The sequence below is a fragment of the Cyphomyrmex costatus genome, unplaced genomic scaffold (assembly GCF_001594065.2).
Source record: "Cyphomyrmex costatus isolate MS0001 unplaced genomic scaffold, Ccosl1.0 scaffold36, whole genome shotgun sequence".
Taxonomy (NCBI): Eukaryota; Metazoa; Arthropoda; class Insecta; order Hymenoptera; family Formicidae; genus Cyphomyrmex; species Cyphomyrmex costatus.
The window spans coordinates 4,355,665-4,381,391 of NW_017277774.1; the positions used below are offsets into that span (position 1 = coordinate 4,355,665).

The 25,727-nt window shown below is 37.1% G+C and overlaps 1 protein-coding gene across 2 annotated transcripts; it reads left to right on the top strand.

Moving 5' to 3' along the window:
- The first annotated feature begins 6,321 nt into the window (after positions 1-6,321).
- Positions 6,322-25,695, top strand: LOC108776423 (growth arrest-specific protein 2). 2 transcript variants are annotated; one of them, XM_018543031.1, is made up of 8 exons: positions 6,322-6,538; positions 17,580-17,704; positions 18,027-18,168; positions 19,238-19,484; positions 21,026-21,284; positions 22,063-22,188; positions 22,792-22,878; positions 25,234-25,695. In XM_018543031.1, exons 1-8 carry the CDS (start codon positions 6,322-6,324, stop codon positions 25,303-25,305), a joined length of 1,275 nt encoding a protein of 424 aa, XP_018398533.1. In that variant the 3' UTR covers positions 25,306-25,695. The 2 variants fall into 2 exon arrangements, with proteins under 2 accessions (XP_018398533.1, XP_018398532.1); XM_018543030.1 differs by lacking the exon at positions 25,234-25,695 and having other exon boundaries at positions 22,792-23,544.
- Positions 25,696-25,727: the final 32 nt, after the last annotated feature.

A 25,727-nucleotide genomic window follows, 5' to 3' on the forward strand; every position in this document is an offset into this window, starting at 1 on the left:
GAAGGTCCACTATACGCCTTTCAGTTAAATTCTTTTAATGGATCCTGCAGGTACCTGTTTTGAATAGTAAGACTTTATCCATAATAAATACATTTTCTATAAGAACTTGATTACTGAAAGCTCTGTGAAAGTTTATGATAAGATAAGAGTTGATAAGTGCGTCATATAGTTATATGAAAATAGTTATTGCAGTCTGACCGGGTAAATTCTACAGGTAAAAAATTCTTCGGTAGATAGTTGATTATCGATATTCGAAAGTACAAAAGAAAATAGTTAAAATGTCAATGCGATTCGGTTTGATTCTTGCGTATTTGATCGTTTCACTACGCTAATTTCAGAAATACCTACTCGCAACGATGAAGAATCCTTAATTAGAGTCGATACGAGCAATTCTGCATAAAGCAATACTTTCTATTTGACAAGAAAAATAACAATTACAGAAACCAATGAGAAATCTTAATGATGCTGCATATTCCGTGAATATATCGAGCGTTAAATTCGATATTCGATGAAAATAATTAAATGGAGTTGTGTTAACAGAGTGAGATTTTGAATATCGATTCTAGAGTAATATAAAAACTTTGTTGTTTTTTTTCCATTAAGCTTTATAAATAAGTTGTATTAACCAAAGAATAGAGAAAGAACGATTTTGTTGAAGTATTAAAAATTTAGCTAAATACAGATCTGCAAATAATTGTGGCGGTCATGAAAATAATTACACAGGAATCTCAGACATGATGAGCAATGCTACAAAAAGTTTCAACATTCTAATAACTAACCACTTTGTGTGTGAGTGTCCTATATAATTATTTTTATGTTCAACAAAATTTACATATCGATAATACATTCTAAGGTTAAAAAGTTTAAGCAATTTACTAACAGAAAACTTGAGATTAAAAGTAGAAATATTAGTATTCTCTCAGTGAAAACAGAAATCGGTAAATTACGATGTAAAATTAAACTGCAGTTCTTTCGAATTTTAATAAAGAGAAACTAACAAAGTAAAGAAAGCATATTAAAATGAATTTGCGTTAAATTTTACTTTGATGTTACAGAAACATTTTCAACTATACTTGACGAATATCAGACAATTTTTTTTATATTAATCTAATAATTATATGTGAAAACCGTAATCTAATAAAGATTAAATACTTTGACACGAATCGTATACTAAAAACTTACTGGTAGTACATAAATAATTGACACCTATTTGCTTCAACTTTTAATTTCTTTAGTCAGAGGGGAAGAAATGCATGTAAACGATATAATTTTCTTATAAAACACATATAGCGCTATGTAGCTGTACTGAATTTTTGTAATCCGACCGACATGATAATACTGCTTTTTCTCTTTGTGATGCGGGTGACCGCGACTTTATCGGCTCCTTTTAAGGAACATTTTATGGCCGTACGTTCTCGCGGAACGACCACCTACACGCAACGTTGAGCCACGTGTAAAAAGTAAAACGACTAGAGAAACACGCTGCAGAACCAGCAAATCTTTCTCTTTCTGTGTAAATTTTGCAGTTATCCACGTACATAAATCATGCCGGAATTATAACTCGCTAAAGTAATCGGTAAAGAGCCCGTTTAAACATAGTAATAACATGTTCATGATAAAATATTACCAATCGGGAAATCAATTTGATAAGAAATAGGTTGGTGCCAATTACAGAAAACGGGATTTCTAAATGGGAGATTTAAAACGGTTTCTGTTGTTAACAAATGCTCGGAAAAGAATTGAATCATTAATCTAACATTTCTAGACAAGATGTTTCGCGCGAGGTCTGATTAAGATCGACCATTCAACGCAGACAAACGCGGGCAAATGTACGATTAATGCGTGCAGCAAATGTTACCACGGCGGATAGCCGTTTACGTTGGGTCCACTGTACATACATTCGGTCCGCAAGATTGTCCGCAAGATTCCGAGGACCGTTGTCGAGTGATTGTCACGCGACGTCTGTGTGTTACATGTGTCTCCTCGTAATAAGCTGTACGCCCACGCACTCGCGTTACGAGTCGGACGGACGTGCAATGATGTGATGGAAGCCCAGCTTTCGCCACGCGGCTAATCTCGTATACGGTTATACGTACGTAAGTATGTATGCGCGCGTTGAGGTCTCTAATAGCGATCCAATTCGTCGCTCATCCTCCGATTAGATTCGATTGTTGTCCGGTCATTGACTTCGGACACGGACTTTGGTGCATAATGCGCTTCGATTTTTTTTTTTCGATCGGGTAATGGACCGTGCCTTTCGTATCGTTCAATCGACTTCCTTCTCTTGCGACTTTTATATTCACTTTTATCAATTGATATATTACCTTTAAGAATGTATATTGCACATATTTTTAAACAAAATGAACAAATTAGATTTTTCTACAAAATAATACAAAACGTTTGACGGCAATTTAAAACCTGAATCAAAAATTATTTTAAGAAGTAAACATGCTTTAAAAAATATAATTAAAAAAAATTTCGTATGTATTTATAACATTCATTTTTATCTGGAAAATATAAATTTCCAGTCGCTCTCTTTTTACAAAGATATATATCTCCTGTATATATCTCTTATACACCTAGTAATTACATCCTTATCTCGGTTTAACTTATTACTTTTGATTTTCTTAATTCAAAGAATAAGGGAAAAAAAATTAATTAGTCCGTCGTTAATTAATCGGTTGTTTTTTAACCCGATTGAAAAATTAATGTCTCACAATTTTTTTAAACTTGCAGAACCATTCATGTTAATTGGATAGTACTTTCGCGTAAACTATATATTATTATATCACTGTATTATGACAGAAGAAGCACACACGTAATCGAAATGAAACGGTAACGAGATTGTGTTAGTAAATATTTTTCATGCTTTGCGCAAATTGTGTGCAATGTGCGCATCAATTAAAGTAATCTCATTCATCACATCGTGCTCTAAAATGGACGATACGTTTCTTATCGGAATAAAACTTTACAAAGTGTTGTTATATCACGCTTAATGTTATTTACACGAGAAGCAGTGAACAGTTGCTCACGAAGATTAGCATCACAATTTTTGAATGTAGGCGTAAAGTAGCGCTATGTAATAACTATGCAATTACATCCAGCTGCTGGATATTGAGCAGCGCAACCGAGTCTACAAATTAATGCAGAGATCGAAAACGTATAAAGCAATGAAGTTATGTCATCCCGTGGGCGGCCGTTACGTTATCTGGCGAAAAATAAAAGCTTGACTAATGATGCTCAAGCGGTGTTTTTATCGATGTTTTTCAAGCGGCGAGAGAAGAACCTTATAACCCAATCGATTATTTTTAGAACACAACCAGATTATTATCCAGATGATTATAGAATCAGTCCACGTTATATTCATTACAAGAAATAATAAAGTGGTGTAGAGATACATTTGGATTTCATTTAATGAATCGTGTATTAACAGTATATCGTCTCGCAATCTTCTGGTATCTCGATTCGTAAGTCATCCGTACAGTCGTTCAGTCGTTCCTCGGCAGTTACACAATACCGTCTTTATGAATGACGTCTTTGAGAGTGTTCGGTGAAGTTGACGTGGAACCGTCTCTGCGCTCGATAAGTTTTGCAATTCCAAATTAGTTTCACGGGCAAAAGAATTGAATTAATGATTCAATTCTTTTCCAAGCAGATTCCGTTTCTATAGATGAACAATATTATTAAAAAAGTTAGACACATTCGAGCAACAAGTTTAAGTATCCTACATAATTATTTTGGTAATCCAACAAAATTAGTTTAAAATTCGTGTCTACCTAAATTTTTAAATACTTCGGTAAAATCATTTTTTAATTCCGTTTGTATCGTGCGTTTGAAGGCATCATCGGTCCAGGAAGACAAACTCGTCTGAATCTGGCAGCGGGCTTATTCCCAGTATGGGCACACAAATCTTTAGTCAAGGATAACTATATGTATATATACGTGCGTTACCTTGCTAGTTATACTTACAAACAACGTTCGACTTAAGGAACTCGAGATGTTCAGCGTCTCGTGACGTATACCGCTACACGCGGTCTCTCATTCTCTCTCTTCTCAACGCTATACGCCGTATTTAGAGATCCTATATGGTTTCTCGTGTTCGTTTATTTTTGCGTGATTACGTAAATCTGATTGTTGCAACGGGAATCGAGGCGTTCGAGGGGCCTTAATGAAAACTTTAAGCCGAGATAAATACATTCGTAAAGATCCTCGAATTCTCCTTTCGAAAGTGGATATATAATTGCACGCGATTACTACTAGAGTACTTGAAAAATATCACGCGCGCACTTTCTGCGTGATTTACAACATCTTCATTCATGCCGACCAATGTTGACAGAGAGCCCAACGAAAGCACCGCTTTTCTCTCCTCGATGTATTAAGATTAATACTTTCGCTGTTACTTAAAGACAATTCTAATTAAGGCGATGTTTTGAAAAACGCTGAACACAAAAATAAGAATGAGAAGTTTGCTGAAAATGGTATTACATTTAAAAATTTAGCTAGATATAGATCTAAATATAATTTTGTTTGGACTATTAAAATAACTACGTATAGGATATTCACAATTACTTAAGCATTCTACATAATTATTTTAATAATCTAACGAAATTATTTTTAAATCTATACTTAAACTTTTAGATATTTCAACAAAACCGTTCTTTCCATGTAATAACATAATAAATAATTACTATAGTGATCTCGGCGTATTATATATATTTTCTATTTCGCATGGATAGATGTCTAGGTCGGAAATTAATTAAATGATCTTAAAGCTGATATTCACCCTATCTAATGTAAGCATAATGAAAATGTGCTATTAATCGCGGAAACGGAGGAACGATCATCGCGATTTATAGAAATGTCTACCATGATATATGTGAGAGGATATTTCGCGCCCACGTACATGTTGAGCGCATACAAGCATCGAGCGCAGCGACAATTTCAACTGCTCCGATCGAATGCCGAGTTTCACCGGTTTCGCAAACGTGTCGCTCGCCGTCATTCGTCTCGCTAGAGATTTCGATAAGAAAGTCGTCTCTCTTCGAGTGAGTTGTTCTTAATACCTACGAATCTGAGAAACGCGCGTACGTGTTGACGCGGTAATACATTGCGTTATGGTAATAGTCGCACGATGTATAATATATCGATACGGCGAAGGACGCTCGTAGGTTTTTCGTCCATGAACATCGCACTGGGCGGTGATTTGTTTTCTCAGTCTAGAGACTGAGATATCGATGTACTATTTCTACATTAGTATTTTTTTTGGTATTGGTAGGGCGATTAATAATTTTATCCAATAGTACTTAGAAGCATTACCGTATCGTACGAAAGAAAAGTTTCTTCCCGCTGCAAGAAGATATAAAAGCACCTAATTAATTATTGGTGCGTGAGTGTTGATTCTTGTTTTGAAGTGATGCGCTTCTTCGGAAGCGGGAAGCAATGTTACCCAAATTTAAAAAATATCACGAACTTTGCAAAATTCAAAATAGGCTCTATATATTTCATCGCATAGCCTTTGTAAGTTGATAGACATTTCGTGCTCGATACTCCCTCTTCAGACTTCTTTGTTCTTTAATCACTTGACTTCTTGAGTTCCATTATGCTCCCTCGAAGCACGCGATATAACAGCAAACTTAGATATAATTACCGACAAGTACTTATTCGTATATACTGACGTTCTTCGTATCTCCGTGAAAAAAATAAGATTTTCAACTATGAGAATTTTCTACCTTAATCCTAATCTAATGTCTATTTATCTTTCTAACTTCAATTCCGCTTTCGAATTTCAATTCTGCTTGTAAAAGGATATTTTTCAAGATATTCTCATCTTGAGTCTTGAATTATTTATAGCTGCTTCAAGATAACAGCGGACAAGACACTTAAAAGAGAGCCCTTATTCAATGAGAACGAAACTCTGTCGTTTCGTTCTCGACTTCTCAGAGAAATTGTAAAGGATCCTCCGCGCGCATAAGTGCACATTCATGTTCATTTATTCTATATCTCGAGTGTCTTATTTTTTCTCTATTTTCTAAGAAGAGATTCATGTTGCTCTTATCGTCAGACTCTCGCTTTCGATTAGCATTCTCAGTGTACATCCAGTTTTTGGCGATTCCGTTTTCTGCGATAACGGTAGCCTCCTTTTGCTTTTCAGACGGTACTTGATCGTGAGGCTCACGTCTCTACACAACTCGTTCTTGAATAGCCTGGGAACTGTCGAAGAAAGTGAAGTGGGTCCTGGAAGAGGACCCAAGGAGAGCGAGGAGAGAAGCGTCGAAACAGGATTCGGCGTGCGGCGGGAACGTCGGCAGGAGCAGCCTCAAAATGTCGTACGCCAACCGATTCCCATCCTCCCAGCACACCCGTTATCGCAGTAGCTGGGGACCGTCCTCGGTTTCTGTCTTCAATCGTGCCGATGTGCCGCGACCTTCGCCAGAGGAGGAAGAGTTCGAGTTCTATCACGAGCGGCTACACTCGGCGCAGAGTCGTCAGCTGATACCACTTCAGGAGGATTTGGCTGATTGGATCAACAAGACGATAAGTAAGTACATTATCCATCGGAAATGAAGCGTATTTCTATATACATGAGTATTGATCGGTAAGAAGAAAAAAACTCGACGGACGAGTTTAGGTCAGCCCGCCAAGGTTGCGGCGAATGCCGTTTCGTGAGAAATTTCGATAACGGTTAGATATTAGTATTACTCTTGCTAATTTATGGGAAAAATCAATAACTGAGAATTTATAGCCTGCACGGAATTCGTGAAGACCAAAATCGAAATGACTCAGAACGTATTCCACGTCGAGTTTCCCGATAGAACGCGAAATTGAGCGCCTCTCACGAATTGCATCCACCAAATTATAATAGTTTCGTGCTCGTAATTTTGTCGTCTCAATGTCACGTCACGCAAACATTGCCGCGGCAGTGCATTGCGTGTTATCTTCGAAATATCGTTTTTATGTGAAGTTTGTCAAGAGCTCAGTGAAACCGTGATAAGCGCGTACTCCTATTTATTAACGTCAGGAGTTCCAGAACGCATCGCTCCGAAATCGTGCATTTAGAAAAACAAATGCATTATTAGATATCGAAGGATATCTAATAGTAATTCAATTTCTTGAATTAAATAACATTCCATTATTTTTAAATGTAAATTAATCCAGTCCCCCCTAAATGTTAATATAACCGAACATTTAATTAGCATTATTTCACTAAATATTTGGTAGTTATTATTAGGATCTTCTTTCAATGTATGTTTCAATTAAGATCGACAATAATCTTTAGATTTTTGTGACTTTTCATAAATAATCATAATTAATTACAAGTAATTTTGGTAACAACCTCTTAAGAAGTCAGATTTACTATGAATCGCAATTAAGTCAATTTAGTGTTCTAGTTTCAAAAAAAATATAAATCTATTTCGCGAATTTATTCAATTCCTTAAAATATTGTAAAATATTAAATTAAGTACGATATATGTAATTACGTAAAAAATATAGTTTCTTATGGCTTTTCCCGTTTGGTTCTTAAATGCCGTGTAAGGCGCAAAAAGAAATCGGCGTGGCGTAACACCGTGTAACGACTCGACATTCGCGTCATGTTCGACCACATTTTTTTTCGCATTCTATCGGGCTTTGCCCGGTGTGAAGTCACCTTAAAAAGAGTCGGCGGCCTGTCGTGCCACGGGATGTGGCGTGCGCATGCAAGTCTTACGCAGCTTTGGTGCGTAAGAGCTAACACAAAAGTTAGCATCTGGCGCTATACGTGGGAAAGGATATTCATAATATTTCGCCTTACACATGCACACACATCGTCGCGTCTTGAACTAGCGCGTTAAAACGTGTGTGCCATGTGTAGAAAATTTTACGAAGCTTGTGCTTGAATACTGCAAAAACGTTCAAGGATGCGCCGTAATGTATCAGTAAATCGTTTCATAAAAAAATTTCACTACTTTACAAGCCCATTTAGCAAGCCGTATAGAAAGAATAATTGTAAAATGAACTCTTCGCGTCACGAGAACATAAAGAGATAGTTCGAACGACCTAAAAAATAACTATAGGATCAATAAGCAATTGTTCTGTTTACTGTTGTACGTGGAATATGGAAACGAAATATACTGCATGAGGATCGTTACTATCGTATCGGTACTAAATTTGGGAAGTTCGAAGTAGATGAAAGTTTTTGCAACTTATTAGATTTTGCACATAAAGACTGCATTCCTGAAACGAGTACATGAGGTTAATGTCATAAAACTTTCCTTTTGTACCTATAATCTAAATCAATCGACAGTTAGCCTTTCAATTTTATTGATTTAATCCTTCAATGCCACATTTTCGGTCTGACATACCAGCCTTTTTTCTTATAAAATTGTTTCTTTTAGAACTTTTTGCTAATAAAGACACATATCATTTATTTAATAACATTATATTCTTTAAAATCTGGTCTTGATTTTATCAATTGTGTAACTGACATTAACTGTTTCTGGTAACATAATAACCGCAGCTGAAATTAATTGTTTCTTCGTGACATAATAATGTACAATATATCGCATTAATTATTTTATAAGATGACTGGATAATATATACACATTCACATTTTCTAAAAAGACATCGTTTAATAAGACTACGGGAGAGTGTTTTAGAAATTCCTACTTAGTGTTTAAAACAAAAAGAAAGAAAGGTGAAATGACGAAAAGAGCAGTGGTCCGTGATTCTTTTCCTACAAGGAACTGGAAATCTACCGATGGCTATCTATCTAATTCTAGACACGCGTGTGTGACCGCCTTTCTGAACTGCTAGTTTCCTAATACGGTACGAATACGAGTTGATGCGTAAAATAGAACTGCCACGGTGTACCGAGCCTCGCGGAAAGTAGCAATTCTGACGCTGCACAGCATTTCACGTAACAAACGGACGCGGACTTTTCACTACGCGCTACTGATCTCCATTCTGACCTTGCACTTTTAGCAATTGATCTTGAGAATCATCCTGCGATTTCGTATCTAGATTGTCTCCGAGATTGCCGCTTTGAAGATAATTTATTAATTCTCGCTAGAGATCCGTAATTAGATCGCGTGCTGAATAAGAGATTAATGATGAAAACATTGCTACAACATCGTTAATAGTAGCTTCCCACATAATTCGATTCACTTGCGATTGTCGCTTTGCCGTACTTTCACCTCTGATTGCATGTTACTATGTGGACACGATTAAGTGCACACGTATCGATGATCAAGGAAAGTGCGTCCATAAAATACACTTGGGTGCAGTTTGGCGGACGGAATGTACGAAAACGAGTGTGGTCTCGCGCGACCTCGAAGGATCCAGCTTCGCGATGTGGACCACCCTGAGCGATTGCGACACAAATGTATGTCGAGAAAAACGAACGATACGTAAACGAGCATCGAGCTCGTACATATATTTATAGTCACAAAAGGCGATGTACACGAGATATATGATTTACGCGACTCGCCTAAATCACGTCGCTTAAAATATATCGATCTTTGATAAACCACTATAGAGATACTCGGTGGTAGTAAATTAATGCCGAATGACATTACCGTGTAACGTTCGCGGTACAACGATTTCGACTTAGAAAAACGTATCCGTGAAATTTAACATACTAAACACAGTTTTCAAGATAAGGGATTCCAGAATAGACGATAATGAAAATGTTTCTTTCTTTTCATTCGCCCCATGTTCTCGGTGAATGTTACTAGTGCTCAAATTGTAGAAGACACATGTTTCATTCTCGAAGGGAGAAGCCACTCCTTCGTACATATCGTATGCACGTAATGTATGCGCTGTAATTTTGCAAATTGCTTTCCTTTTCTTTGGTGTGTAATTTTGAAATCAACCTGGACTTTCTCTTTACTAGAGCATGAATTTACAAATCTACATAGACAAACAGCGACATTATCGATTATTTGCATTTTAGATGCGAATTAAGTAAATGAAACTCAGCGAAAGGATTTGAATCTTTTTACTCTTTTGAATATCGTTAATGAAGAAAATTGAATATACGTTCTTTGGCTGTTAAATCATTTATACGATACATCGTATCAACAAAACACTTTAGCGCGATTTTGAAAGAGACATTTTCAACGAGGTGTGAATAAATAAAGAAAGGCATTTAATGAGTTTCCAAAGACGGCGAGAAAGGTTGAAATTCACTCGGCTGTTTCTAGCGTGTCATAAGTGTGTTTGCTCATCCGAGTTTGTTTGACGAACAGATTTGTTCGCACACACAATTTTTTCGCAAATACTGTCTAACGAAGATTAGGATTCTAAACTGAGAACGTAAGAACCTTTTGAAGAAAATTTGTTGAAACATTGAATAATATTTTTAAAAAATAATTATTAACAGTATTAAACTGACGATTAATTTATAATTTGTGATATTTCTATTATTATTTCAATATTTCAATTTCTATTTATGATTGCATTTAAATCTGTTATTTGGGACGTTTTTTTTTTCTCCTAAGAGGCTTACACAGAATGAAGATACAGAGAGGAATTTCTCATTGATATTCAAAGGTTGCCAAAGCATCATCGGCGACGTGAAAAAAATAACACGACGGTCTTTCGTTACCCACGCGCGCCCTGCGCCTCTTGCAGTTGCAAAGCCTCTGTGACTCAACCGGAAGTTGGCTGGGCACCCCTCTTCCTTCATACCACTTCTTCTCTTCTCCCTTCATCATATGGGCACCCAAAGCCGCATTACGCATAATGGGCGTACGCTTTCCTAATACGCTTGCGCATCCGTGGGGCACCATCGACTCGTGAGACGACACGGCGCGGTCTAAGCGACAGAGATATCACCTTGACACTTGACACGCGCCACCGATGATCCGATCGGTCATAAATCAGAAAGCAAAACCTTTGACTTGCCGCGCTAATTTATCGTCGCCGATTATTCTGCCGATATAGGCACCGCAGAGGTGACCACGCGGACCGTTCACGGACTCGCGGACTCGAACGGATTTATCGTGGGATCCCGGTCGCGAGCTACAATGTGCGCCGTTTATAGAGGCATGCTTCTGAGCAAATCGTGATCGTGCTTCAGAGCCACGCTTTGGCCACGCCGAGCCGTCGCGTTGTATTGCGTGGCAAATAACTGAAAAATGCTGGCTCTATGACACGAACGAGCAGATAAAGAACAGATAAGCACGCTCGGCGTGTAACAAGGCGATAATCGAGACATTCACGAGTATCACGAGTTCGAAAAGAGGTTTATCGTTTCTTAACCCTTCTGTCAATGCATAATTTTTTCCTTATACCTTTTTATTACCATGCAGTGTTTCATAAGATTTTCGTTTAGGGTTACTATATCGTATAATACGTAATAAAACTATATATTTTTAAAGAAAAATTTATATGATCTGAAGCCGTGGGAGGGGAGGGGGTGCAATTTTTTATGCGTTAAATGTAGGTATTTAATAAAATAAAATTTCTAAGACACATACAACTTTTACTGACTTTTATTATCATAATATAATTTTATAAATATAAAATTTTAATTAATGGCCAGAAGTTTTACAACTTCAAAAGAATATATGTATTCTTAAAAGAGTACGTACTGCTGATACTTTTTTCACTAAAAATGTAAAAAAACGGGATAAAGTCAGTGTAAAACTATTCTTTGTTTTTTAAAACATTATTCGTATACAAATATAAAAATGTTTGTTTAAAAATCGATATAAGTACTTGAGTACTCATACATTGATAGAAAGGTTAAGAGACCAATTCGACATTAAAATGGAATTGAGCCGCAAGGTTTTCGCAAAAATACAGGTCACAGTATACAATTATACATATAATAGTCGCGCGCGACGAGCCTCGAGCGTTAAGCAATCGCGAGAGATCGAAGGGCGGATGTCAGTACCAATAAGAGTCGAAGGAAGTCCGTCCTTCCTTTCGCCGCGGCACGTCGGCCATAAAGCCGTCGTGTTTATGCACAGCTCGAGCGAAGGACCGTACGTATATATCTTTATTCGAGTCGGGAATACAACACATCTTACTCGACACCCGATGATCGATAACCGCGCTGATCAGTGCCATGTACCCTTCATCGCGAAACGAATATCGTTGCGCCGGACAATTCGCGATCAACGCGACCGCGAGGATTAAGATCGCAGGATTTAAAATATGAGAAAAATGAGAGAGTGAGAGAGAGAGAGTCGTGGCAGTAACATACACTCTAAAAAAAAAAGTAGAGATTTAACATCACGTGATGCTATAATCCGTGTTGGTGTTGATATAATATAAACACCAGCATGTGTGTGTGTGGATTTAACACTATACATTTATTACATATAATCCTCACTATGTTGGAGTTGATATAATATAAACATCAACATGGTGTGAATTTAACACACTTTGGGGTTTGACGATAAATTTACATCATGTTAATGTTTATATTATACCAACATGATGAGAATTATATTTAATACCTATTATGTTAAATCTCATTTTCTTTTAGAATACATCCAACTAAATATTCCTGCAATATTCGTAAACTGTTTCTAAAATTCTAAAATAATATTCTAAAGATATTCAATTAAAAATGTAAACAGTTTCAGCAATAGTAATATAATAATTTACATTGATATATTAAACTCAACAAAATATTTAATGGTTTTTAAATCACAATCAAAATATCAAAAAATTTTTTAATGTTATCGAAAATCAAGGAAAATCATAAAATTTTGTCTGCAAATCGGGGAACAGAATGGAATTTTAGGATGGGGAATTTGTGACAATCCTGAATGTGTCTAATATTTGAACATTCTGTGAAAATTCTTTTACTGTTCCGGAATATTTGATACATTGAGAATACAAATCGATCTTTCCCTGAATAATTAGCGTTACTTAGAGAACACTCCGAGAATTTTAATGATTAAAATAATTTTGTGTCTGAATGAACGTATACCTACGTTTATAAACTCTAGTCATTCTTAACTTTCAGAGAGTTCTCACGTTCCGACTTCCGATTCGAATTCTTAATGTTGCGACGCTTAACTTACAATCTTGAATCTTCAGTTCTCTACTTACACTCGATATCGTCGCTGAACGTGAGTGGCATAAGGAATGATAGAAAACGTAAATAGCGGATGATATAATGTAAAAGACAAAGAGGTCGTTCCCTCTCTTGCTCATATGTGACATGGATAACTTTCATTAGTTACTATACAATACTTTTCGACGAAACTGTCTCTTGGAGCACGCCACGATCTGCCAGCATGAACTATCTATTACACGCGGAACTTACTATCTAGTAACGCGAAATAAACGAGGCATTCTGCGTGATATATCGGCGCACCGAGGTATTGTATTGAAGAAGCTTGACCAGCATTCACATTTAGATATTCAAAAGGAAGCTCGCTTAACAACAAGGTATCGCTACGTTTTCTTAATTCCATACACGGATTCACGTGTCGCGCGAGATTCTTGCAGATAATTTGATCGATGATGGACCAGGCGACGCCTCGGGCGATGCCCTAAAGTCGCGTCGGAGAGACGGGAAACGACATAATACAACGGACATGTATCTGGCTCGGTGACGGGGAACATGGTCGCCTTATGTAGTTCCGGGTGACCGAGTTTCCTGCACGACGAGAACTCCTCGCGCGTCCGTGCTCAAGTCTGAGCCTGAGATCTCCTAATCATTCGTAGCTAATAAAAGTCATTTTCCTATTTCTAACTATTCAATTAATCTAAGATATTTAAGCACGTTCGTTCTTAAAAAAAAGAATAATACGGTAACGTCTATAAGCCTGTATATAATCAATTAAGATTACAATTTTATTTATTTTTTACGTAAAAGTCTCAATTATTTTCATAATACATTATTTTATAATACATCGTATGATAGAATTCAATTGCCTGTAAGGTTAATTCTTGAAATCTCGAGATTTGGAAAATAAAGCTATTGAAACGAGTTTTTTTTATCAATTCTTTTTAATCTGTTTATTTTTGGGAGACTATAGAGCCGATTTGGGATGTTGCGTGACTCTATGTGGGAGCGGCAAACTTGTAATTGGCGAATTTCAAGTTCAATCTTTCATCCCACATACTGATTTTAAATTCGTAATGCGGCTGCATAAGCGGCTTCCAAGTTGAAGGTTATACATATGTGGCTGTCAGTCATGCACATAATAAATGGAACGTCTATTGTTGCGAATGTTCATAAAGAGGAAGCCAGACCGAATCTTTAGAAGAGACCAAGATTTATCGTTCGGCGGGTTGCGGAGTCAATGTCAATCGATTTTATTTCTACGACGTATTTGTAATTCCGATACACGTGTTTTGGAAAAAATAACGCGAAGCACGCCAGTGATAGATTCTGCGCCACACACGCGGACCCCAGCGTTTAAAACCCCGTTCTTTTCGTGCCCCCGGTACCAACCCTATTGTTGTTACCGAGTCGAGTCACGAGCCCGCGCTCGCGAATTCTCATTACCATTCGTATCTGCGAGGTACTATCGCTGCACCAGGGCCCAACCTAGTTCCTATTTCCCATTGTGCCCGTTCTATATCTATGTATATAGGTGTCTACGGGATCGTGTCGCGACTCTGCGAGTTTTCCTTAAATTCACTCATCGATCGACCGCTCCATTTTGGGAGAGAAACGACATGTACAGAAGATACTGACACTAGGGTTTAATTCGAGCATCATTAATTCTAGAATACTATCGATACATAAATTTTACGTACAAGTAAGCGAAATCATCGATCACCAAGCTACACGTGGAAAAAATTTCACTGAAATATCTAAAAACTTAATTAGATACAGATCTAAAAATTAATTTGTTGGATTATTTATAATAAAAAATGTAAGACGCTCAAATTGATTACTACAATATCAACAATTTTTGCAGTATCGTTCATTGCGCGTATTTGAGTTTCCTACAAAATTATTTTTATAACAAAATTATGTTCAAATATGTATCTACCTAAATTGTTGATGCTTTAAAATAGTAAAATAATTTTTTCTGTATAGCTTCAGTCATTTATAGAAAGTTCAATCAAAAGTTGAAATAAGCAAAGATAAGCTTTTAAAAATTCTGTCTATTATTAGTTAATACTTCTTGATAGTTAGAATTATAACAGAGTGTCATAAATAATTTCAATTTTCGAACAGTTTTATGTTATTGTTGCGTTATTGTATATATTTTATTTAAGTTAGTATATTAGGAAACACGTGATTGCACTACATACTCCGTATCATTTCGCGACTGATTTTTTAATAGTGTACTTATTCTTTATATCTTTTAAATTAATAATTAGATTATTTGTGTTTCTAAAAAAACTATATTTAGATTATTTTATCATTAAAAACATGAGATGAAAACTTGCATTACACTAATTAAGAGTGATCTATTTTCTCGTACATAAAATTTACATATTGACAGCAATAGTATACATTTAATAGCGATAGCATTCTAGGGTTAAGTGGATCACAGATTTCGATATTTCAATATTTCAAATATTATAACTTCGTTGATATCAAAGATGTTACCACTGTCCTATCTAATCTAAGAGTCGCGTTCTTAATATCACGTTTTTTTTTTATAGATTTCTTTAGCTATAAAATTTGTAGCAGTCGACACGCTCCACTTCGATAACTTCAATGGATAATAAAAATAAGTCACGAACACGAAGCGACGAAGTGAAAATCGCAGTTTTCCAAGAAAAAAAATACTTGCTTACTTCTGCCTGCGTATCCGGTGAAATTGCTCCGGTATCTTTGGTATGATAATATATAATCGGATAACGATCGTAGAACGCTACTATGTTCGTTTGTATCCTAAAACGGGAGATCTAACGGATCGGAACAGGAGGCGGTAATAGATAACGGCCGACGATGAGTGCAGATGCGCTCACTCTATCATCTACCGTATGGCTGTATTCGCGCATGAATTGCTAAGGGATAATGAATACGGAAAAGAGACGGCAATAAATAATACGTGGTTAGTAATAGATAACAGCTAATGGTAAGCATAGACTCGGATTAACGTATATAATTAACATACATGTTAAGTTGAACGAAGAGAATAGGAATGGAAGCGCCTTTTTGCAGGGAAGATTACATAATTTGTCAAGGCAAATAAGGGTTCTTGTTAGGATCTCTGCGAAATGACGGGTGCGAGAGATATATAAGTGATAGGGACAATAATTAATGATAGCTAATAATAAGAAAGACTCAGATTAACGCGAGTGATCAACCTCCACGTTGAAGTTGATCAAAGCGAACGGAAATGTGGAAGATCTTCGCAGAAGAGATTTTAAACAATTTGTTTAATCTCAAGACAACACCGTAAGGGACGAATATAATCGATCAACTCGTTTCCAGAGAAAGTTAGAATTTATCAAATATTTATCAGGAAATTTTGCGAGGTCTCCTCTCGATGGAATCAACATTGGAAAGTTTTATTACTCGGAAAAGTGGAACGTATATGTCCTTGATCTGTGCGCTTTAGTACCTACGGCAACAATCGAAACTAAAGCGATTTTATAGTCACGCATGAGTCGACCTATCGTGAGAGTATTGCGACCTGACTGTTTCTCGCATGACCCGCTACGTCGTACAAATCGACGATACCTGACGTGCGGCTTTCAAAACGCCGCCCTTTTTCTTTCTAAAAATCACAAGATATGACGGGAATTAAAATCAGAATCTCGTGAGACGATGAATCAGCCGTTCCGACCCAAACCGATCTCATTGTCTTTCCAGTTGCCAATCTTGCGATCTTGCTACTAAAACGGGTCGTCCTTGAGCGTTGCGCGCTACTGATAAATGATTTACTGCACGATCACCGCCGTAGTAAATTTGCTTCTTCAAACAAGCTTCTTCGACCGACCAAACCGGCTCGCTGATCGTCATTCAATACATGGACGACTCACTGTTGTGTCTGGTACACTTATGGGTGATTACTACAATCACGATATCGATCGATCGTGTCGAATAGCTGCTTTCGCGAAATTGTATACAGATTTTTAATTATTGACGTAATTCGGACTTATAAGTCTCACCGTAAATTTACTTAATTTTTGTTATAGAATAAATGATACAATCATGCAATAATAACATAATAAAACAATAAAAAGTGGAAAATGAATCAATAAGTAAATAACAAATAAAACAAAGAATCTTATATTTGATTGAATCTTGATGCATAATATTCCTATAAAGTTTTTAAATATATTTTTCAGTTCTATAGACTGTGCGCTAATTCGGTTTGTCGAACTTGAAACACGAACATAAACTGAAGTCGAAAGTAATATCCTTTAGATTGATTATCAATTTAATAATGATACTAATAAGCATCTTAAAATACTACAACAAATTTATTGAGAAAAAGTAAGAAAAGATAAAGTATGAGATATAATAATTTTCAATTTGTATTAGAGGCTGAATAAGTGCTCGTAAATAGCGGGTTATACTTTTTGTTACAATCTATTACTTCATCGAGCCACTTGAATGTCATTGAGAGATACTTGCAGCTTATGCCGAGGGATATTCACGCGTGCGTGCGAATTATTGCTGACGCGACGGCTAAGCTGATTTCGTAATCTTCGAATTTCAGATGTGGATCATATAACGGGTGACAATTTCTTTGACGTGCTTGATAATGGAGTGATTGTGTGTCGACTAGCAAGAGTTATCCAGGAAAAGGCAAGATCTGCTATTGAGGCGGGACGAGCGAAAGGAGTAAGTTATTAGAAATCATCCTGTGTCTCAGTTTAAATTTTTATATTTTTGCATTAACATGATGTGTTTCCGGCGGACAATATATTGTATAATTTCTTTTCTAAAATAATCGTATTATATACAATGACATGTAACTGTTAAAATACGCAGTGTATTACACTAAAAAAAAATTCGATAATATTAAATTGTAGTTATTATGAGACTTTTTTCAGTGCGTCAAGTGAATTTTGTAATTGAGAATAATTTTGTTTTGATATAATTTTGAAAGTTTGGAGGAAGGAAAGTTTTGCTCTCGCAGAAACATAGAAAAGTGTTATTTCAGCCGGCACCAGTGATACGTGGTCGCTGCTGGGAGAATGCGGCCCGTCGCAGCTTCTTTTCCCGCGACAACATGGAGAATTTCATACAATTCTGTCGGCGGTTGGGTGTCCACGAGAATCTTCTCTTTGAAAGCGATGATCTCGGTAAGGCCTGGTAACGCAATTAATTTTAATGCATGCGAATTAAGCAGAATGCGGTCTACGCATTTGCTCTATTGAACGACTTTCAACGAGATGAGATTTAAGTGCGCACCCGATTAAATTGATGAGCGACAATTAGCGGAAACACTGTAATTGACTCGCACAATCTCGTGGTGGACACGCGTGTAGGAACACTAGGAACGTGTGCCGTATAAATTATGATCTGGCATAAAACGAGGTATGCAAATCGGTTTGGTTGTAACGGGAAGCGAGAGTGATTGCCGCGTGGATCACGCGCGACTCCGAGGAAAGTGGAGCGAATTTACACCTCTTCGAAGATCGGCCGGACTTTCTCGTTTAATCAAGTTTAATTACTTACTCGGAAATAAACAATGCGGTTACATAAATTATGTAACGATGTAATCGAGCGTGACGGAAAGCAGCCACGAAAGTCTTGAGAAAAATGTCTTATTGTGCGTATCGTGGATAGCATTGACCTGAATAAAATCGAGTTCACCACGATAACGTATAAATAATAAATAAATCTTAATGACACATTTTGCCTTTTTACACGTACAATGCGCGTATATAGTGTGATTAAAAAATCGTATAACAGAGTATGACCACGAATAATTTTATCAAAATCTTACAAGAAAGAAAGACATGTATGTATTGTTTCTCTTTAAATTATTTCACTGTAACTTATACCTTATACTATTACACTTTATAATCTTAATTAAAATTATACAATGAGATAATATAAATTAGAGTGAAATGCTATACAGGGAGACACATATATATATTGGAAAAAGAGTCTGGTTGCATTAGTTGGAATTCTAGTTGAAATTAAACAAATCAGAATTTTTGGTTGAATCTATATAATTCTAGTTGTAATAATCATAATTCTGATGGATATGGTCAAAATCTTTTAGTTTATTTATTTTCAATCTGAAATTTTTCTCGATGTACCTATATCTTTCTCTCTCGTAGGATTTTGATAAAATCGCTCGTGACTAGTCTCTGTTCTATAGGATCTCAAGTGTGATCTCAAGTGTGATCCATCTCTTTATAGTTTTGCATGGTCAACCACGGAATGTTGTGCTGTGTCTGTTGGAAGTCGCGAGACTGGCGGCTAGATATTCTCTGGAACCGCCTGGACTTGTGCAACTCGAGAGGGAAATCGCAGCCGAACAAGAAAGGGATCTTCACTGTTTGTCCGATAGCGGTATATCACATAGCAGCCTCGTCTCTTGGCAGTTCCAGTCACCATCGCCGACCGCAACACCCAGAACACCGCCTGAGAAGATCAAACATAGCAGGTAAACAAATCGTAGTTTTCAAGATTCGATTCATATTTCACTTTTATCGATAAATGAATGCATATACCATATATCGCTCCTTCACTTAAAAAATGACATAACTTGAAAAAACGTGATTTTCAAGTTATCATGAATATACGTACGTTACAAGTTATTTATAAAAATCATCAAATCGTCGCTTAAAAAGAATGATTTTTAAAAGTTACGAAACAAAAATGACAAAATTATATTAGATTATATTGAGAATATACTTTTTGTTATTATTTGATTAATAATTTTTTATCAAGTTGAAATGTAGTTTTTCCTCTCTTCTATCTGAAACTTAATTTTTTTATTGTAATTTTTGAAGTAAGAGCGAACGATATAGTTCTACGTTACGAATACTATCTCTATGGAATCTCAAAAATGAAGGCATTTATTGATAAAAGTGATATATGAATAGGGAATATTTTGATAAACGAGAATGCGCATGAGCGTAGCTATAGGATTTTATTTAGGAGGAGAAAATTAGAGTTGAGAGAGTTGAAACTTTTGAACTGGGAGACGGGAGAAAGTAGTATGGACTGTTGAATTCGTTTTGTTTTATATTATTATTTTTAAATAATTACTAGCTATGAAATCACAAAATCATACATATTTAATTAACTAATCTACTTTATTTTATTATTACTTTTACCATTAATTCTTTTCTCCTTTCTACATATAATTAATTCTTTGTGAATGCTTATTAAGCGTAATCCGTTTAAGCCGTTTTAATTAGTTTTATTCTTTAAGATTTAGGAAGACTTCTCTGCCCCCCGCTTTGGTTACGCCCATGACAATGTGTCTCACGAATTATCGGGTTGCTTAATCTTGCAACCTATCTTGCACTATTTCTCAATGCGTTACCTGCAACGTAACGGTCGATAAGCGATGATGTTACGAGAAGAAACCGAAACTTAACCGTTACGGAATGCATAAGTTATTCTCGTTCGTATAATTTCTGTTTCACTTACGCGCATCGCATTCGAAACAGCGCCCAGAACTCTGATATATTCCAGCTCGTTTACGACGACAGATTTCCCCATCGGGTTAACAGTCACTGACTGAATGGGCAATTCTGCGTGGTGTTACTGAGAAGGAAACCTCGAGTCGCGCAACTCTATAGGAGTGGTTGAATTTTATAGCATATGCAAAGTTTCTGGTGTGTGTGTGTGTGTCGGAGCCATTGTGTTATTCTGTAGACAGTTGGGTGGTACCGTTCACTTTATTGAATTGTTTAGATAATTGTTTTTATTCGGACAGTTTGATATATCACGAAGATATACAAAGAGTCTAATCTACAATGTGCTCTTGCTTTCTGTTTCTAGTCTCTTTCTTTCAAAGACAAAAAGGCAAAAAATACACAAAGTGGTAAAACGCAAGAAATAAGAAGCAAAGAGCACATTATAGATTAGGTTTAAAAATATTAATTTTTCTCGTTAATACGTGTGCGACATGTAATAATATTTTCCGAAAGCGTTGGAGTGCTCGATGTAAATTTTAATGTATTGTAATTCTAGCTCGGCGTCTGAAGTCACAACGGGCACTCGATGGTTGGACCCGGTAACCGGTGCTACACATGAATCTGAAATGCGAAGATCCGTTAGCGATAACGGGCCGACTGGAAGTGATGGGGTGCCCAGCGACACTACCGAGGATGACTGGTCGCGCGGTAGCGTCGAAGATCCTGACGAAGTGCCGTCACCGTCGAGCTCGCCATCACCGTCGTCGGCCGAACCACCGGAACACACTGGGCCGATAACAGAGCTCGATCGCAAGGTATCGAAATGCCCCATTTCACTTACAATACAATAGATTCTTCGAGATAAGTTTCGAATGCTGAATGCATCCTGTCTTCTATCAAAAAAATGTCCTCCATATTCAATGACATTGTCGAGAATATCTTTTTGAATTTCATTACATAACAGAATTTGAATTACCAAAGAAGCATTTTTTTTTTTCGCTGGGAACGGAACTCCGATTTTGAAAGATTAAAATAATGATGTGCAGTGCAGAGGAAGCTGCTCGCTTCCGTGTCGCACGAAGAAATGCATATGCGGAAGATTGAATAATTTATATCTTTCCTATTAATGTTAATGTAGCTTCACCGATGTATATTCTACGCACGCGTTGTTTTGGTCGTATCTTCGCATGTCGTTGAGAAAACCTTAGTCCTACGTGTTATTACAGACGTTGCGCTTGCATTATAATCATTATCGTATACGAGAGGGAAGAAAGGTGTACGGACGATGGGAATCGGCGTTTTCTCGTATGTTTTCCACGTATATGCATCTGCACGCGCGTATCGGATTCCTGCGTGCCTAAGCGGCGGAAGTTACGCGCCGCGGCGTATCTTCGGCCCTTTGCTCCTCGCTGTGACGACACGTCGAAGCGATTTATCTCGCGTGACAGTCGATCATTCTTCGGTCGTCCGACAATAACGAAGGCGGGCGGCTCGATGTACAAAAAACGCCCGTCTAAATATATACCCAGTATTCTTTCGTTTGGAGCACACCTCTCAATATCTCCAGCATCGTGTGTTTCTTTATGTTTACAGGTGCGAAGAGCCACCGAGGCCGTCCAGAGACTCTGCCAGTGCCCGTCGAATAAATGCTCCAAGCTGAAGGTGCGCAAAGTCGGCGAAGGTCGCTACCATATCGCGGGACGTAACGTCTTTATCAGAGTAAGTACATCTATCTTCATATACATATATTATAAAAAAAACACATTTCTTTTGCAAAGTTAAAACTATCAAAATCGATGTTATATAACTATGATATGAGTTTTAGAACATTACAACCTTAATGCTTATTAGAACTTTTCTATCAACGTGATATGTTAAATATCATTAAATATTATTAAAATTCTACACGAGAAGAACTGTTTTGTTAAAGTATTTAAAAATTTAGTTCGATACAGCTCTGAAAATAATTGTAGATCATCAAAATGATTATATAGGGCGCTCAAACTAATTACTAGACTGTCAAAACTTTTTGCAGCATTGTTCAGAACGTTTGTGCATCCTAAATTATCTTAATGGTTTAACAAAAAATTATTTTTAGTCAAATTTTTAATCTAGTATAATTTAAATGCTTTAGCAAAATCATTCTTTCTGTGTGAAGACGAATTGTTTTCGTACAATATTTCGAATTGTGCCTCGAAGCCATGTAATTCGAAAGTTTCCGTCTTTCCCCGTAACTCGAGGTCTCTTTTCCTTTATTCCTATCATGTTGCGGTGATGCGGCCATGCCAGCCACTAATGATCGCACCGCTGACGTGTTCGCAGCTTCTCAAGGGGAGACACATGATGGTGAGAGTGGGCGGCGGATGGGACACACTGGAGCATTTTCTGGCGAGGCACGATCCCTGTCAGGTGAGGGTCCTCAACCGCGAGGGTACGCCGCCACCCGCTCGCGGCACCAAGCACGACAGCTTCTTGCACATTCGCGCCAAGTATCGTAGCCCGCCGTCGGAGGTGAGCCTCTCACGTCGGTCGCTAGCCTGAGAAGCACGTAGTGCCTAATCATGCGCCCACGATCACGCGACGTGGGCCTCTTGGGCCCCACGTGGCGTAAAGCTGCACGCACGCTTGGCGCACGTGCGAATTGATATATCCCGGTACACCAGCAGTACCGCTATCACATCCCGCCGGGCACGTCGATAGGACGTCCCGCGTCGACCTGTTACGCATCAAGCAACGCGGTGAAACGACGCGTGGCGATTCAGGTTGCCGTAAGGACGGCAATACGCATCTATCGCACGATTTTTCACTCACGATACATTCCTTCTTTTCCAACTATGTTCGATGAGTTGGCGATTTCGAGGGAAGAGAGAGGCACCGCAGGAGCCGCCTTTAAGCGCCTTGCGATCACTTATGCACATTCCGATACTCATACGCTATTTACGAGTTCTCTCTACGACAAGAAATCACCGGTACACGCACCGTCTATATATACGCCGATTCAAAGATACCTCTTACCACTCTCGTACCTACTTGTAAATCCCGAATTGCGCGTACAATTTGTTACGTGTAAGCACGTAATATGTTGATCACAGTATAGAGAAGCACAGGGATTGCTATTTTTACTAAGTCCGTATGTCAGGTGGTTGAAGAGCATGCAAGTGTCAAAGATCATCCTCGCAGACGCACACGTCGCGATTTTTTAAAATTATAATCTACAGCGTGCTCTTTGCTTCCTGTTTCTTGTTTTTTTTTTTACCATTTTTTACTTTTTATTCTGTTTCTTTTTTGTCGCTCGAGATAAAAGTTGACAAATTTCGAAGGAGGTAAGAAACACGTGTCAAGAAACACGATTGTCGATAAAAGTTGCGAAGAAGGCAAAAGATAAAAACAAGAAACAGGAAGCAAAATAGCACATCGTAAATTAGCGTTTAAGGAGAACGAATAGTCAGAGTTCTGTACCTAAAGCCGTAATCACGCTACAGACTGTCTGTTGCAATTCCCGGTTGATAGTTTTATTTTAGTCAATCACGATGCAGTTAATCCGTACGCGCGCTAAAATAGAACTGTTAACTAACTACCGTAACCGATAATCTGTAATGTGATTACAGCTTAAGATCAACGTCTGCGATTCAGAAGACTGACTATTTGAATTTGTATGCATTATCGCATCAGGAATCAATCAACTAAGCGCTTTCATGTCGAATTTTTAAGACACTAAAGTTTGCAGCGTCTACCCGGAAGTTCTTCGACTAGCAAGTGCGCTGCACTCGGTAATGGTAGCATTAAGACCGCAATGACCAAACTTTATTTTCGAAATCGTGTAATTACGATAATCATTATAATAATACAAATAATAATAAGAACTTTTGAATAAATATCCTTAAGCTCAAGCGTGTACTGCGCTTGATGAGCTATGTGCAATAAAAAGAATAAAAGTGCAATTAAAATCTCAGGTAGAGAATCGTCCGTGTCATGCCTTAGAAAAGATCAATTAATCTTTTTTTTTTCTTTTAAAGAAATTTCTTTTGCAGTTCTAACATATACTGTTTTTTTTTTTGACGTAACAATTACAACGGCTTTAAAAAAAATTTCATAGTCGAACTAGATAATATTACATTTTATTATTGATTTGTTGTTACGTAGTTTTTAATATTCAACTTTAAGTATTTTTCTCTTAACTGCGTTTTGGTCATTGCTATATATCTTATAAACTATAATATATTCTTACGGTGCACTGCCATATTTTACGGCAAGCACGCGATCAGGCACTTATACATATATTATAATAATCAACAGAGGGTCGGCTTAATTTTCTGTGTATAATTTTCTCACACATCCGAATTGTAGGAATCGCCTATAACATATAATTTGCCGAGCAGGCTCGATAATTGAATTTTTCTTTGCGAGTAAGTTGTATTACCGTACATTTACGTAATCATATATCAATGAAGAATGATATATGTTTATACCTAACAAGAGTACTTATTAAAGTATAAGTTATTAATTTTTCGTAATTTTATTTCAGTCGTCTTATGATTTTCTCATTTCAGCCGACCCTAAAATTTATAGATAAACATTAGCATTCGATATCTAATATAACTTGTATCGCCTAATATGTAAAATGCTTCATGATAATTGCCACGATGTACACATCTACACACATATGTTTTGTACTTTTATATAAATATCTACGGTAAGTTAAGGCAGATAATATGGTCGGCATATTGCCAAGATAATTAAACCATACAATTATTCCGCTTACAGAAGTGCAAGAGCACAGTGTGCAAAGGAATACCAAAGCAAAGAAACACGCGACGAGTAATGTCGGCTCGTTGAAGCTAATTAAACCGTCATCCGTGATCCGTCATTATCGTGCATGTCAGTTGCGTCGGAAGACTGTGGTTGTGTTTTCACGAAAATTGATGTCTTTTATGAAAATAATCCGTTCACGGCGTTCCATCATCCTTTGCGAAATAGAATCAGTGTTAAATTGCGATTTGCACTGTAATGCAATAAGCTTAAGTTTAGCGAGCTATATACTGGATACAGGGCCTTATGTTACTGCAGATACGATTACTTTGCGAACAGAGAGTTAGTTTTTAATTTAAAACTGTCCTGCCTAATTAAACTAATTTTCGCCATATTATGTAATTGTATTGTAAATAATACGTTGCTCTGACATATCAACAGATAAGTGATTTAAGTTAATCGTACCTGCTTTGTATCACGGATTTTGCATATAAACTGTATGATTCATA